Below are 12,678 nucleotides of genomic sequence, written 5' to 3' on the forward strand. Positions count from 1 at the left end.
GGACTGCACCCGGACCGGCGCCTCCCCGCTCCGCGCTGCCCTCGGCCTCGCCCCGGGCCCGGGCGGATGAACCGTGCGCCCGGGGGACATGGAAGCGCTGACGCTGTGGCTTCTCCCCTGGATATGCCAGTGCGTGTCGGTGCGGGCCGACTCCATCATCCACATCGGTGAGCGCAGCGGGGCGGCGGGGCCGAGGCAGGGCGGGGGCCACAGCGGCACCGGGGGTGCCGGGCGTCCAAACTTGGCGGTTCCCGGGGCTGAGGGGCTCGGCGGGTGGTGCTCTCCCGAAGGGCCGCGCCGCGCCTCCCCGCGGAGGAGCTGTGCACGGGCCGCGTCGCGCTCCTGCGGGCTCCTCGCGACTCTCCGGGGCTCCGATCCTCGCGCGGGGCCCCGCGGCCTCTGCCGACACTTAGGGCCGCGACTGAGAACCCAGGGCTGGACGAGCGTCCACCCCGCGCCCGCTACTGGGCCGTCGGCTGTCTCCGACCCGCTATTCCGCGCAGCCCAGAGCAGCCGGGAGCAGGGGGCGGGAATGGCCCGGGGGGTCTCGCCAAGTTGGCAAGGCAGGATCAAAGATGCCGGGCCGAAACCGTGTGTGAATGTGGGTGGGTGGGTGTTGTCAGCGTTTGTCGCTCGTAGGTGCGCCTGGCAAGGTGTTGGTGTCACTGTGAGAGGGTATTGGGGTGTGTGGGGCCATCTGAGCCTGTGTTGGTGTGTGCACGACTGTCAGCCTGTTAGAGTGGACACAGTGTCTGCTTGTTTCCCTGGTGTCTGTATATCTCGGTGTATGTGTGGGTGTGTGTGTATCTGGTTGTGGCAACTGCAGCCCAATCCTGGACAGTCCCAGAGTTTCCTGAGGTCCAAGTCCTGGGGGCTGGCATACGGTTTGGGTAGTGGTAGCTATGTGAAGAAGCGTGGGCAGATTGGGAGGTAGTGTGTGCTGCTCCCTGAGCGGGAAGAGATGGATGAAAGGAGAGAAGCGGAAAGAAGAGGAAGGGGAGGAGTGGAGGAGGGGGAGGGGGCTGGTGAGGGGGAGTGTGTGGGAGTTGGTAGCAGCCTGAGAGGAATCCCAGGAAGTTGGGCTGGATTGGGGGGCTGACAGTGGTGGCTGTGGGGGAGCACCCTGCAGTCACCAATCCGGAAGTTGGGAAAGACCAGCAAGCCCAGAGAAACTGGGGGTTGGGAGGTGTGAAAGGCTAGGATGAAGGGACTGGCAGGGGTGAGCGTGGAATCTTGGGGAGGGGTGTTAAGAGACTAGACCTGGGCTTAGTGAACTGCAGCTACTCCCAACAGGGACCTGGGGCTGAACCTGCTAAGTGGCTTGTGGGGAACCTGCTAAGTGGCTTATGGGTCTCCAGGTCAGCATTGCGGCTCTAGTGTTATCAGTGGCTCTGGAACCTCTCTTCTTCCTCCCAGCTCCTAGCTCTGGGGATCATCAGGCTCAACCCTGGGACCATGGGGACCCTGGGATCCTGGAGAGTGGGGGTGGACTCTAGAGTTGCCCGGGCTGCAGGGCCAGGCTTTGGCGAGTCTGACTGATCTCTGCTGGAAGCGCAGAGTCAGCCAAGGCAGAGCTAAGCGGGCAAAAGGCTAGCTAGCTGGGGGCAGCCCTGGAGGAGCTGTCCAGTGGGTCTAGAATGCTCTTTCAACAGGGGCTTTTTCTGAGCCCCTCAGCACTACTGTGTCAGAAGGCAAGGGGGTCTAGAGGACAGTCTCCCTACCCCTACTCCTCCCTGCCCCAAACAGGCAGGAAGAAGGAACCAGTAGGGTTGAAGAACCGGAAGCTGAGCCCAGGGTGCCTGGGCACCAGGATGAGTAACTATTGCTTGGAGCCAGGCTGAGGCTGAGCTGCTGGCTGTCCAAGACCTCTGTGTAAAGACGCCTGCACTTAGAAGCCTCTGGTCCTGCTTGCTCAGTTCACTCCAAGGGGGATGCCCTGGGCAGAAGGAAGATGTTTCATTCTGGGCTTGGGGAAGAGGACACTGCCCTCTGGGTGAACTTCCTGGTTCCTGAAACGGGACGCAGGGGGCCATGTCTGGGCACTTAGGTACTGTTTGACTGAGCCGGTACATAGAGCATGGCACAAACGTGGTGACTTGGTTTTGAGACGTGTGTATGACCTGGTGGCATCATGTGTGATGTGCATGTGTAACTAATTGACTGTGCGCACGTGTGGGCACATTCCTGTGCTGGCCCACCACACAGAAGCTTAGCTGCCTAATCAAACTGGAACCCCAGCCCCTAACTCCCACCACCTGGACGCCAGCATTCCTGCCAGCATCATGGCCAGAGGACCAGGGTGTGGTATGTTGGGAAGTGAGTTCGCTCCCTGGCTCTCCTGGGTCTTGACCCCGCCTTTCTTTCAGGTGCCATCTTCGAGGAGAACGCCTCGAAGGACGACAGGGTGTTCCAGCTGGCTGTATCAGACCTGAGCCTCAACGATGACATCCTGCAGAGTGAGAAGATCACCTATTCCATCAAGGTCATCGAGGCCAACAATCCTTTCCAGGCTGTTCAGGAAGGTGAGTGGCTCAGGACTAGCTGGGTCTGGTCTGGGAGTCTGGTCTGCCAGCACTCTCCGGGGGCCGACCGGTTTGGCGGTGGGGAGCCCACTGTGTGCCTGGGTAGCCACGATGCCACGCACGGTGCGCTCCCGCGTCCAAAAGCAGCGGTGCCCGGGAGTGCTCTGCGCAGCGGCAGCTGAGAGCTTGTGGATGCGGCCGGCAGTGCTCTGTGCGGGGCGTGTCCTGGGGGTGTGCGGCTGCTTTCCAGTTTTGTGGGTGCGCGTTGCACCCAGCGCTGACTGCGTAGGCGTGTGTGATTCAGGACTGTCTTTGTTTCTCCAGTGTTTGTGGGTGGGCGTGTCTCCGTGTCGGGTACCTGTGTCCGCGCACCTCCTAGGACCTCGATGGGCTGTTGTCTTCCTCCTTGTGAACCGAGGTGCGCCGGGTGCGAGAGGCCGCAGTTCTCTTCTCTCCGTAGCAGTACTGGGTCGCGCCGCATTTTGTGCCCCGCGGCCGCCGGTTGCCTCGAACGGACGTTTTCTTCCTCGTTCTCGGTGTTTGGTGTAGCGGGTTTCACTCGCTGTCCGCGCGGCGGGTTGAGGCGCCGCCGCCTGGGCCGGAGGTGGGCGCTGTTTGACCAGGAAAGGAGCCGCGTTGGGCTAGGCCTGGCTGCAGGGAAATCTGGCTCGTGCTGGTAGCCCGTGGTCCGCAGCCTCTGCCTGGGGGTCGAAGGGGGTTTGTGGGGGGTAGGGTCCACCTGTGGGGGCAACAGGTGCCTGGCGATGCTGGGGTCCCGACAGCAGGGGAAAGGTCCTCTGCTTTTCTCTCGTCTCTTTTCCCTCCCCCCCCTCCCACCTGGCTGGAGGCTGGGCTCTGGAGCCTGGCTTCCTCACCATGACACTGCTGCTTCCAGGTAAGGGCCTAAGAATCTCCTCCCCTGACCTTTGCCCGGTGGCAGTTTTTTCCCTCTCCTTTGCACTGCTCCCCACACCCATGGGTTTGACTTTGAGGCATTGGCCTGGCTGCTGAAAATTGAGGGGCCACAGCTGGTGGCACAGGTACATCTACAGGACGGAATGTAGGGAGGAGGTGGACTGGCTGAGGGCTCTAGGCCAGCTCTCCAGGCCTGCTAAGTCCAGATTTCTCCTGCATGATGGAGCTGGTGCTGGGGAGCACTCTGTGCTGGAGGGTGCTCTTTGGGGGGACTTTCCTATTCTTGGCTGCAACAGAGGAGAGAATTAGCCCAGCTCTGGTCCTGGAGGGCCACAGACATCTTAGGCACTTAATTAAACAGTCTTGGAGTTCTGTATTTTGGGGATGGTTGTGAGTGGGGTGAAACTGATGTTGTTGATTATGAGAACTGCTGCTTCCGGCCTTGGTCTATGTCACTTTTGGAACAGGGAGGAGGAATTCCTGCTCTTTGTTGTCTGGTCCCATCAGCCGTGCCTGCTACCACATGGCCTACTCTGGACTTCTGATGCCTTCTTCACAATGCTGGGGTGGGCTCTAGCTTCAGAAAGAGTGGGGTCTCCTTTGGCAGGACTGACCCTTTGGCAGGGTTCTGAGGTGACGGAAGCTTTTCCACATTCCACAGTGGCTCCTATTCCTCAATAGTGTCCCTGTGTATTGTCTCTCTGGACATTCCGCCTCTGTGCTTGAAAGCTGAGGACAGTGTCCACAAGCATCTGTTTCCTGCACACAGGAGCTCATGGTGGGATGGGACCCTTCCCTTGGTCCACAAGCCGTTTCTACCTGTTTATACTGACAAGTTTCTTCTGTTGAGTCCTCCTCCACAGGGTTGAATATTTCATGCTCATTAATTTTGTCTCTGAGTGATGGCCACTGACTCCCTTCAGCAGGGGAAGGTAATGCTCTTGCAGAGGGTTACAACCTCATGTGGGTGGACTGGTCAGGTGGCCCCCATGGAAGCTGGAGTGTGGGATGTTCAGAAGTCATCTCTGTTAAAAGGATCTGGCCAATTTGCCATCCTAATGTTGTAAATGTGCTGACATTTATAAAAAGAAAAATCCAAATATGGACTTTTATTTATTTAATTTTTGGTATACAAGTTGATAATGTCAGAGATATCTTAACAAGTTAAAGATATTAGAGACGATTCTCTTCCTTACCTTTTATGTCCCCTGGCCCTTTCCCACCTCACTCTGGAACCTCAGAATCCTCATGGTGTTCATTAGTGTCTTAATTTTTGAAAGGGCTTATGTCATCAGATCATCTGCTATGTAAGTGTCCATTATTTATTTTCTCATTCTGACTTCTTTTACTACAATTAATTCTCTCAAACACCCTCCATTTTGTTGGAAATGACTACATTTCATCTTTACTTATGGCTGACATTATTCCATAGTATAAAATTTGATTAACTGTTGTCAACTAATCAGTTTAAACAACACAGTACAGCCAAGAAACACAGGGCCATGGATTATTCAACCTTCAAGCCCCAATGCTGTGTTGTCCTGGAGACACACGACTGTACTTGGGGGCCTTTCTGGTGGAGACCTTGCTTTTCTGGGTCTCAGTTTCTCTATTTGTATAAGTGGAACATGCCTCAGGCTCCAAGGGTGATGGATGGATGCTCTCAGAACGGTGTGATGTGTGAGTGCACTCCCAGAACTAGGGAGTTAAGAGTTGATGTAGCTGTCCCAGCAGGGGATACAGACCGGCTGTTGGGGGGCCGCCTGGTGCTCAGAGAGTGTGTGCTGGCTACAGCTGGCACATGTGTCCGGCTGATGAGTCTGCTGGGCAGAAGTGTGTACATTGTTATCCCGAGCTTGCACAGCCCTTGGCTGTCTATTGTGGATGGAAGGTGTCAGCCCCTTGAGGGCCTTGGGGGATTTAGAGAGAGCTCAGAGCCTCCCCCCCCACCCCCCATACCTGGGGTTCAGTTGGGCAGGTGCTCAGGGCACCGGGCTACCGTCCTTGGCTGTGCTTTATGGGGTGCTATTCACTCCATGGCTCTGTTTTACTTGGTAGATGCCTTAACTCTGCTCTGGGCCCAGAAAGCACTGCAGAAGAACAGGGGCGAGAGACACTGTTTGGGCTGAAAAAGGAAGGATTTCTAGTAAGGCCATGGGAAAACACCAAGGGCAAAGTTTACCCTCCGTCAGTTGCTGTCATAGTGACACCTGCCACCTATCAAAGGATTTGTGATTTTTTGGCCTGAGAGGCAGCACCATGCCAGGATAAGAGCTTGGTGGCTAGAGCGCAAGAAACTGGATCTATGTCCTTCTTGCCCCACCCACAGTGTGACCCTGAGGAAGACCCTCTTGCCTGCTCAGTTTGTTTCCTATCTGCTAAGGGGAATGACCCTAGTACTGACAGGATGAAGTGAGAAGAAACACTACAAATTGTCCTCAGGGAACATGAGGCAGGTGCTCAGGAAACCCAAATTCCCAGAATTCCATCTCAGTTCCAACTGTGAATCCATCTCAGTTTCTCTTGAGGCTGTTGATATTTTCAGCGACATTGTTTCTGAAACTAGTGAATTCCTTGAAAGTAGACCCTAATTGACCTTTCATTTTCAGCTTTTTACTTTACTTTTTTTCCTCCCTGATTATAAGAGAAATGTATTGGTACAATGAGCATGTATTAATTTTAAAATGTAAAAAGAAAAAGGGCAATGCATGCTTATTATACAAAATGTGGAAGGAACGGGAAAGACATTTGCTCTGAACCTATCAGTTATTTCTTTCTAGCCAACACCTCCCCAGCCCCCACTGTATTTTAAAAGTGCTGAAAGCTTGTCCAATTGGGTCCCCAGCTTTTTAAATTTGACATGTGTTCATTTTTATCTGAAATCACCATGAACTACTTGTAGAGATTACATGCATATATTTTTCAATATTCAAAGTCACTTTAAAAAATGAAATCATTATGCTGAGATATGCTTAAGTGTCAACTAAAGAGAAGAGAACAAGAACTCTACTTTGATTTGTTGGTCCTAAGACTTATACCTACAATTTTTTCAAGTTGATTTTTGTACAAGTTTTTCACAGACTTTTAAGACAGCTGGTCAGCTTGTGTGAAAGAATGGATATCATTTAATGAAATAAGCATATGTTGAGGATTTAATCTTAGCAAATAATACCACATGTGAGATTTCAGTCTAAAAATGTGGTATCTTAAATTGAGTTGGCAAAATCCATGTTAAAATAAGCATGAAAATTGTGTGCTAGATACTCAAAGAGATACCAGCTTGTTAAATAAAAACTTTTGCATTGTTTTAAAGTATCTGCCCAAATAGAAGATTACATAAATGCATACATGCGTAAAAGAACTGGCTGAATCTGAGTCTTCTCTATTCACAGTATTACCTTTTACTGTAAATAAAAGACTAGAGTTATTGGCTATGCTGTAGATATAGTTGTCATGGAGTGCAAAGATAACAATCTGGGAAGAGGGAGAAGAAAGCAGTATACGTGAAGCAATATTCCTTTCAGTTACAGTAAGCACAGAAGTGTTTTAGGAAGAAAAGGTGAAAATCACCCAGGTTTAGCTTGGTGTTCACAGGATAAAAGAATGAAATAAAATGAAAATAAACATGGTGAGTTGTTGATGTCCATCTGGTCAGCCATCTTGTTCATTTTATATTGGCCACTTCCAGGCGGTCACCGTGCCCTCAAGGGCCATGCTGTTATCTAGACACTGGTAGATGGCCTTCCTTCGGGGCTTTGGTGCCTCTGGCATTTTCCTTGGCTTCTGTCCCAGGCCCTCTACTGTGCTTGTGGTTGCATCCTCACAGCCTCTGCTGACAGACCCATGATTCCCTCGGAGGGCAGCTTTATTGGTCCCTGCCTGGGGCCAGTAAAAGGGGAGAGGTGGGGGGTCTCCCTGAGTGTGACCATAGGTTCATTGTAAAAAAGCCTGTAGACCCCAGTGCCATCCGCCCTATCCACTCCGCTGTGCTCATTTTCTCGTGGTGCTGAAACAAAACCTGCCACAAACTCAGTTGGTTAAAAACAGAAATCTATTATCTCACAGCTTTGCAGGTCAGAGGCCTGACATGGTCTTCGGTGGGCTAAAAGCAGTGTCAGCAGTGCCGATTCCTCTGGAGGCTCTGGGGGTGAATCCATTTCCTTGCTTTTTCCAGTTTCCAGAAGTGCCCACCTTCCTCAGCTCCTCTCCCCTTTATACACCTGCCAACCCAGCAGTGGTGCATGGGTGGTGGAGGGCTGGTCCTCTCCCATTGCATGTGCCCTGAGTTCCACTTCCCAGGACCCTTGTGATTACATTGGGCACCCCTGGGGAATGCCTTATCTTAAAATCAGCTGATTAGCAACCTTAATTCCACCTGCAGCTAGAAATGCTTTGCCATGGAGCCTAACATTCCCTGTCCCAGGGATTAGGATGTGTTTGTGGACCGTTATCTACTGCTCCCTTGCCAGAGCTTGTGCCTGTAGTAGACTCTGCTGGCTACCCACCCTGCTGTGTGGGGGGCCTGCACTCCCGCTTACCGACTGGCATCCCCCAGGTCTCAGCCAGAACCTGCTGGGGTCAGTTGGGGCATATGCCTGTGTTTCCATGTTCACCTCTCTCATTCTGGCGATGGTGCACTCTAGATCTGGTGGGCTCCACACAATTGTCAGTGTTCTCCAAAGACACACTGACTTCCTTCCCTGGGCCTAGAAGCTTCTTGTGCCTAACTCAGGAATCTGCTCTTTGAGTAACCAGACTCTCAGTTTGTGTTACCATGTGTACCCATGGTGTCCTTTTTAGCCTGGACAGATATTTCTTCACCTCCCCTATCTCCTTCTCACCCACCTAGGACCCAGGGTGGGGCCTTACAGAGGTCAGTTTTGCTCAGCTGCCACATAGACCTGCATTTTGTGCCTCCCCACCCTCCAGGGGCTGCTGCCAGTGATGCTTCTAGCAGGAAGGTGACTGATTGTTCCTCAGATTTGTTCCACCAAATCATGAGATTGTGGGATTCTTTGTTACTACAGCATAACTTAGTCCATCCTGACTAGTACAAAGACAATCACAGAACTAAACCTAAATGTAAAGACAAATAGGAACTTCCCTTGGAGCCAAGTCTAGAGAGATTCACATCCAGGGATCAGACTGGGTTACAGATTGCTTGGGGTCAAGCAGTACAGTCCTAGGCTTCAGAGGTCTTCATTCCAGCAACATTCCTATGTGCGCGAGCATGTCACTTTCTAGTCTATATCCCTGTCCCACTCGTGTCCTCATATTTCAGGGCTCCCTTTCGGTGCTCCCATTACGAGGCCTTTCCCTGCAGTTTGGGAGGTTGGACTAACTGGCAGTGAACGGGTGGATGTATCCTGTCAGCTGTGTGGCTAGGAGGCCTTAGATGCAACGAGACACTTCTGCTGCCTCCAAGCTATGTTCAGGCAAATTTCCTGTCTAGAGAAGTGTGTTGGGGCCGTTTATTCAGCTTTCTCTTGAAGACAGTGAAGGCTGTGCCTTAGCACTCAAGCACATATTTTGCAAGGGCAGGCAGGGTATCTTTCCAAATTCTTGTAGTTGCTAGGTCAAAATCTTCCAGCTTTGTCCCCTCCAACAGGAGTTTTTCCTCTTTACTTGGTGTTTCTGCTACCCAGAAAATGCTGTTAGTTATAAACTTAGAACATTCAGATGGTACTGGTTGGTCCTAAATAATTTCTAACCAAGTCTGATCCCTGGATATGAATCTTTCTAGACTCCTCTACCCAAGAAGTGCCTGTTTATGTCTAGTCGTTGGTTTTGTCTGTGATTTTCGTTGTATTGGTCAGCATGGGCTACCTTATGCTGTAATAACAAATAAACCCACAATCTTATAGTTTAATGTAACAAAACCTCATCTCCTGTTCGTGCTACATGGCCATCATTGGCTAACTGACTCACTTAGCTTAAATATGTGCCAGAAGAGAAGAGTAACCTGGAAATGACATGCGTCACTTCTGCTCATTAGCTGAAACTAGCCTTTGGCCCTAAGTCACAAGGCAATAGGAGCCAGCAACAATAGTCCTATGATGTGCCCAGAGGAGGAAGAACTGGAAATATTTGGTGAACAACTCAAACACCTACTCCCCTACTCATGTCAAAAAAGGTCTATTTCTTTGGTGACAATAACAGAAACAAAAACCAAAAATGGTTTTAGTTTCACCTTCCTGGATCCTTATTTGACCAAATCCTTGGCTCTCATCAGTTCCCCTTGATTACTCATTATTTGCCCTTCTACTCTGAAAACCTGTGTAGCCCTTTGGTAGGGTAGAAAGTCAGAAAGTGGAGCTCACCATCCGTAACCAGGCTCTCACTTGTACTTTTCTCTGACTCTACCAATATTGTCTTCTATAAAATAGGACCTATGCAACCATTAGGATAAATTCATACAAGTGATGTTACTGAATCAAAGGCAATAAACATATAAATCTTTTTTTAAGATTTAAAAAAAAAATAGGACCTTTGCAGACCCATCTCTCAGGAGATTTGGGTTAAGTATTTCCTAAGTAATGAGGTGAAGATTGGTGTTCAGGCTTGGCCACTGATGGCCAGTACCAGCGAGCCTCTGCCGCTGGGTTTTTGCCAAGTCTGTACCGCCTGTCATCTCAGTAGGAATCCTGGTCCTTCTACAGACCTCCCCTGCCTTGGCCTAGTGCACTGCTTGCTCCTGCTTCCTCACACAGCAGCAGCTTTCTGTTCTGCTGCAGCACCGGGCTGAGGCTACAGCTCTCCCTCTGCTATGGCCTGGCCTGGGACAGCCCCTTTCTTTGGGAGTCTGGCCTTTCTGGCAGGCCTGGGACCCAGAGATGTGCAGGCTCTATATCCAATACCCATCAGCTGGTTTCTCCAAGGCCTTTCTCCACCTCTAAACTGGCCATGGATGGCCACGGACTGGGAAGAGAAAGGTTTCTCCATTCTGGGCTGAAGCATGGGTAGGGGGGTAGGAGGTGACTGGGTGGCTCCTTTCATCTGTTTCTGGGCCTAAAATATGGGCAGGGTGGTCCCCAGGGAGTGAAGCCCACCCTGCCCCTCTTCCTTCTGCCAGATCCAGAGGGCGTCACAAGCAGGCATATGACATTGGCTGCTTCTGTGTACCTAGATGATTTCCTCCATGTCAGTCCTTCACCGTCTTGTACAGAGGCAGTCATAATATGTAGCCCCATCTCTGCCACCCCCTCATCTGTCTGTGGATGCCAGTTCTCACTGGCCTTCCACCCTCTGCCTAAGAATAGAGGGTACCAGAGCTGAGTGTTGGGGACAGGGGGTCTCTCTGCACTTATGTAGACAGACAGTGGAGAGGTCCTGTGCTCACTCTGCTTTTTTGACCCTGGGCAGGTTATGTCTGTTTCCTTGACTGGAAGATGAGAATGACAACAGAGAGGAGATCTGTGAGGGTCACTTGAGGACTAAAATGCCTTGCCAAGGGCCAGCACACAGATAGAATGATTGTCTCTAAGCCTCCTCAGTCCCTATAACTTTTAGGGCAGCTCTAGGGGAGTTGAGCTCTGGCCTTTCTGGATGTCCCAGGAGAGTAGGCATTGAGGTTGGGCAATGAAGAACCGGCCTGGATGAAAGTTTGCTGGAGCCGTGTGTGTGGACTGGGACTTGGGGGCCGGCACACCTCGCCTGCGTGGTGCCGTGATCTTTCTGCTGCTCTCTGTGCACAGGGTGGCCAAAGTCTAGCCACTCTGGCCTGTTTCCTCCCCACCCCCCAGATGGCCATGGGGCCAGCATCACTTGTTCTATTTAATGGCGAGGCGCCATGCAGGTCCAGCTTCTGATCTTAGCTCTGTGGCTGGTGAACTGTTGGTGAACCTCAATTTCAATATCTGTAAAATGAGACCGTCAGAGGTGTGGCAATGGATCTAGAGGGGTGATGAGTGCCTGGCAGAGGGGAGGCTGTTGGCAAGCAGCTGCCCATGGGGGTGCCCAGCAGAGGCTTGCTCAACCTTGTGCTGGGATTTGGGTGTGGGCGCTGGTACATTCTGTGCCGAGGAGGCATCATTCTCCTTGTGAACTGGCCATCATTTGCTCTGTCTTCTTGGGTCCCTGTCAAAGCCTGTGACTTCCCTTGACCTCTGGGCCCTGCATGGATGCTGCAAACTACAGATTGGGGCAGAGAGATGGACTCATCAGCTGGACACCATCTCCAGCCCCTCCACTTTGTCCTTCGAGCACTGGGCTCGGCCTGCTTGTGTTCTCATCTGACCATGGCCCGAGCCCTGGCACATTTGGCTTTGACCTGGCCCACAGGCTGATACCCCTGGGTACCCCTTCCTAGACAGCCCCTCCTGCTGGTGCAGGGTGGAGTCTTGTGGTCCTCCCTAGGCCCTGTACTCCGAGGAGACCCTGCCATGTGCGTTATTGCACTGGGTTTACTGATGGCTCCTGGAGACTGGGTGCTGCATAAAGGAAGAGACTCAGTCTTTTTTGTGTCCGGTTGTATCCCCAGCTCTGAGAATCACTGATGAGCCACTAACTGGCTGCACTTCTTCACCTGACTTTGTCACATGCACCTTTTATTTTTTTGTTCCAATGTGGAGCACAGACTTAGCACACTGGGGAAGGCCAACCTGAAAGCCCCCAATATCTCAGTCCAACGTGACATTTCTCTTCAACACAAGAGGCTAAGAGCCCAAGGGAGCTGTGCTAGCAACCAGGAGCTTTTGCTCTCAACAGGGAGTAGCACCCCACCCAAGAAGGGTGCCCTGAGGCAGGGTGTCCTGTGAGCCTATCCACAAGCAGGTCCTTGATGTCCCAAGGAGTCCAGCGGTCTGCGTGGGTCCTCCGTGACGAGATGACAGGGATGTGGTTGGAGAGCAGCGGGTCCAGAGGCAGACCTGTGTGGTGACAGCCAGTCTGAGGTACATGCTCCGTTTCTGTGCATGCATACTACCTGGGCACAGGACGCACGGGAGCACAGCTTGCTGGAAGCTTCCAGGTCATGGAGCCTTTTCAGTTCACCCTCCCGTCTCTGTAGAAGTCTTGTGGCCAGTTGCTTGGGCTGCACTTTGAGTACCCCAGGGTTTTTACCAGGGCAGGAATATGGTATCTGTATTAGATGTCTCTTGACACCTGTGCCTTGGGCTCTGAGCCAGGCAATGTGTGTGTGTGGGGGCCATACTGGGAGCAAAGTAAAGCATGATTGCTTAGGAAACACAAAGGCCTGGTTTCTGGACCAGCAGTCTCCTCCTTCCTTGCCTGATCCCTCACT

General features: G+C 52.0%; 1 protein-coding gene across 2 annotated transcripts in view; it reads left to right on the forward strand.

The window, feature by feature from the left end:
• The first annotated feature begins 2 nt into the window (after nt 1-2).
• Nucleotides 3-12,678, forward strand: part of GRID1 (glutamate receptor, ionotropic, delta 1) — a 563,561-nt gene continuing 550,885 nt past the window's right edge. The window contains exons 1-2 of one of the 2 annotated variants that reach the window (XM_004680682.1): nt 3-167; nt 2,367-2,522. In XM_004680682.1, the coding sequence (XP_004680739.1) occupies nt 89-167; nt 2,367-2,522 (235 nt within the window). In that variant the 5' untranslated portion in view covers nt 3-88. The remainder of the gene's footprint in view (nt 168-2,366; nt 2,523-12,678) is intronic. The other variant, XM_012723971.1, reaches the window with a different exon arrangement.

Source organism: Condylura cristata, unplaced genomic scaffold (genome assembly GCF_000260355.1).
Source record: "Condylura cristata isolate star-nosed mole 26May11 unplaced genomic scaffold, ConCri1.0 scaffold00011, whole genome shotgun sequence".
Taxonomy (NCBI): Eukaryota; Metazoa; Chordata; class Mammalia; order Eulipotyphla; family Talpidae; genus Condylura; species Condylura cristata.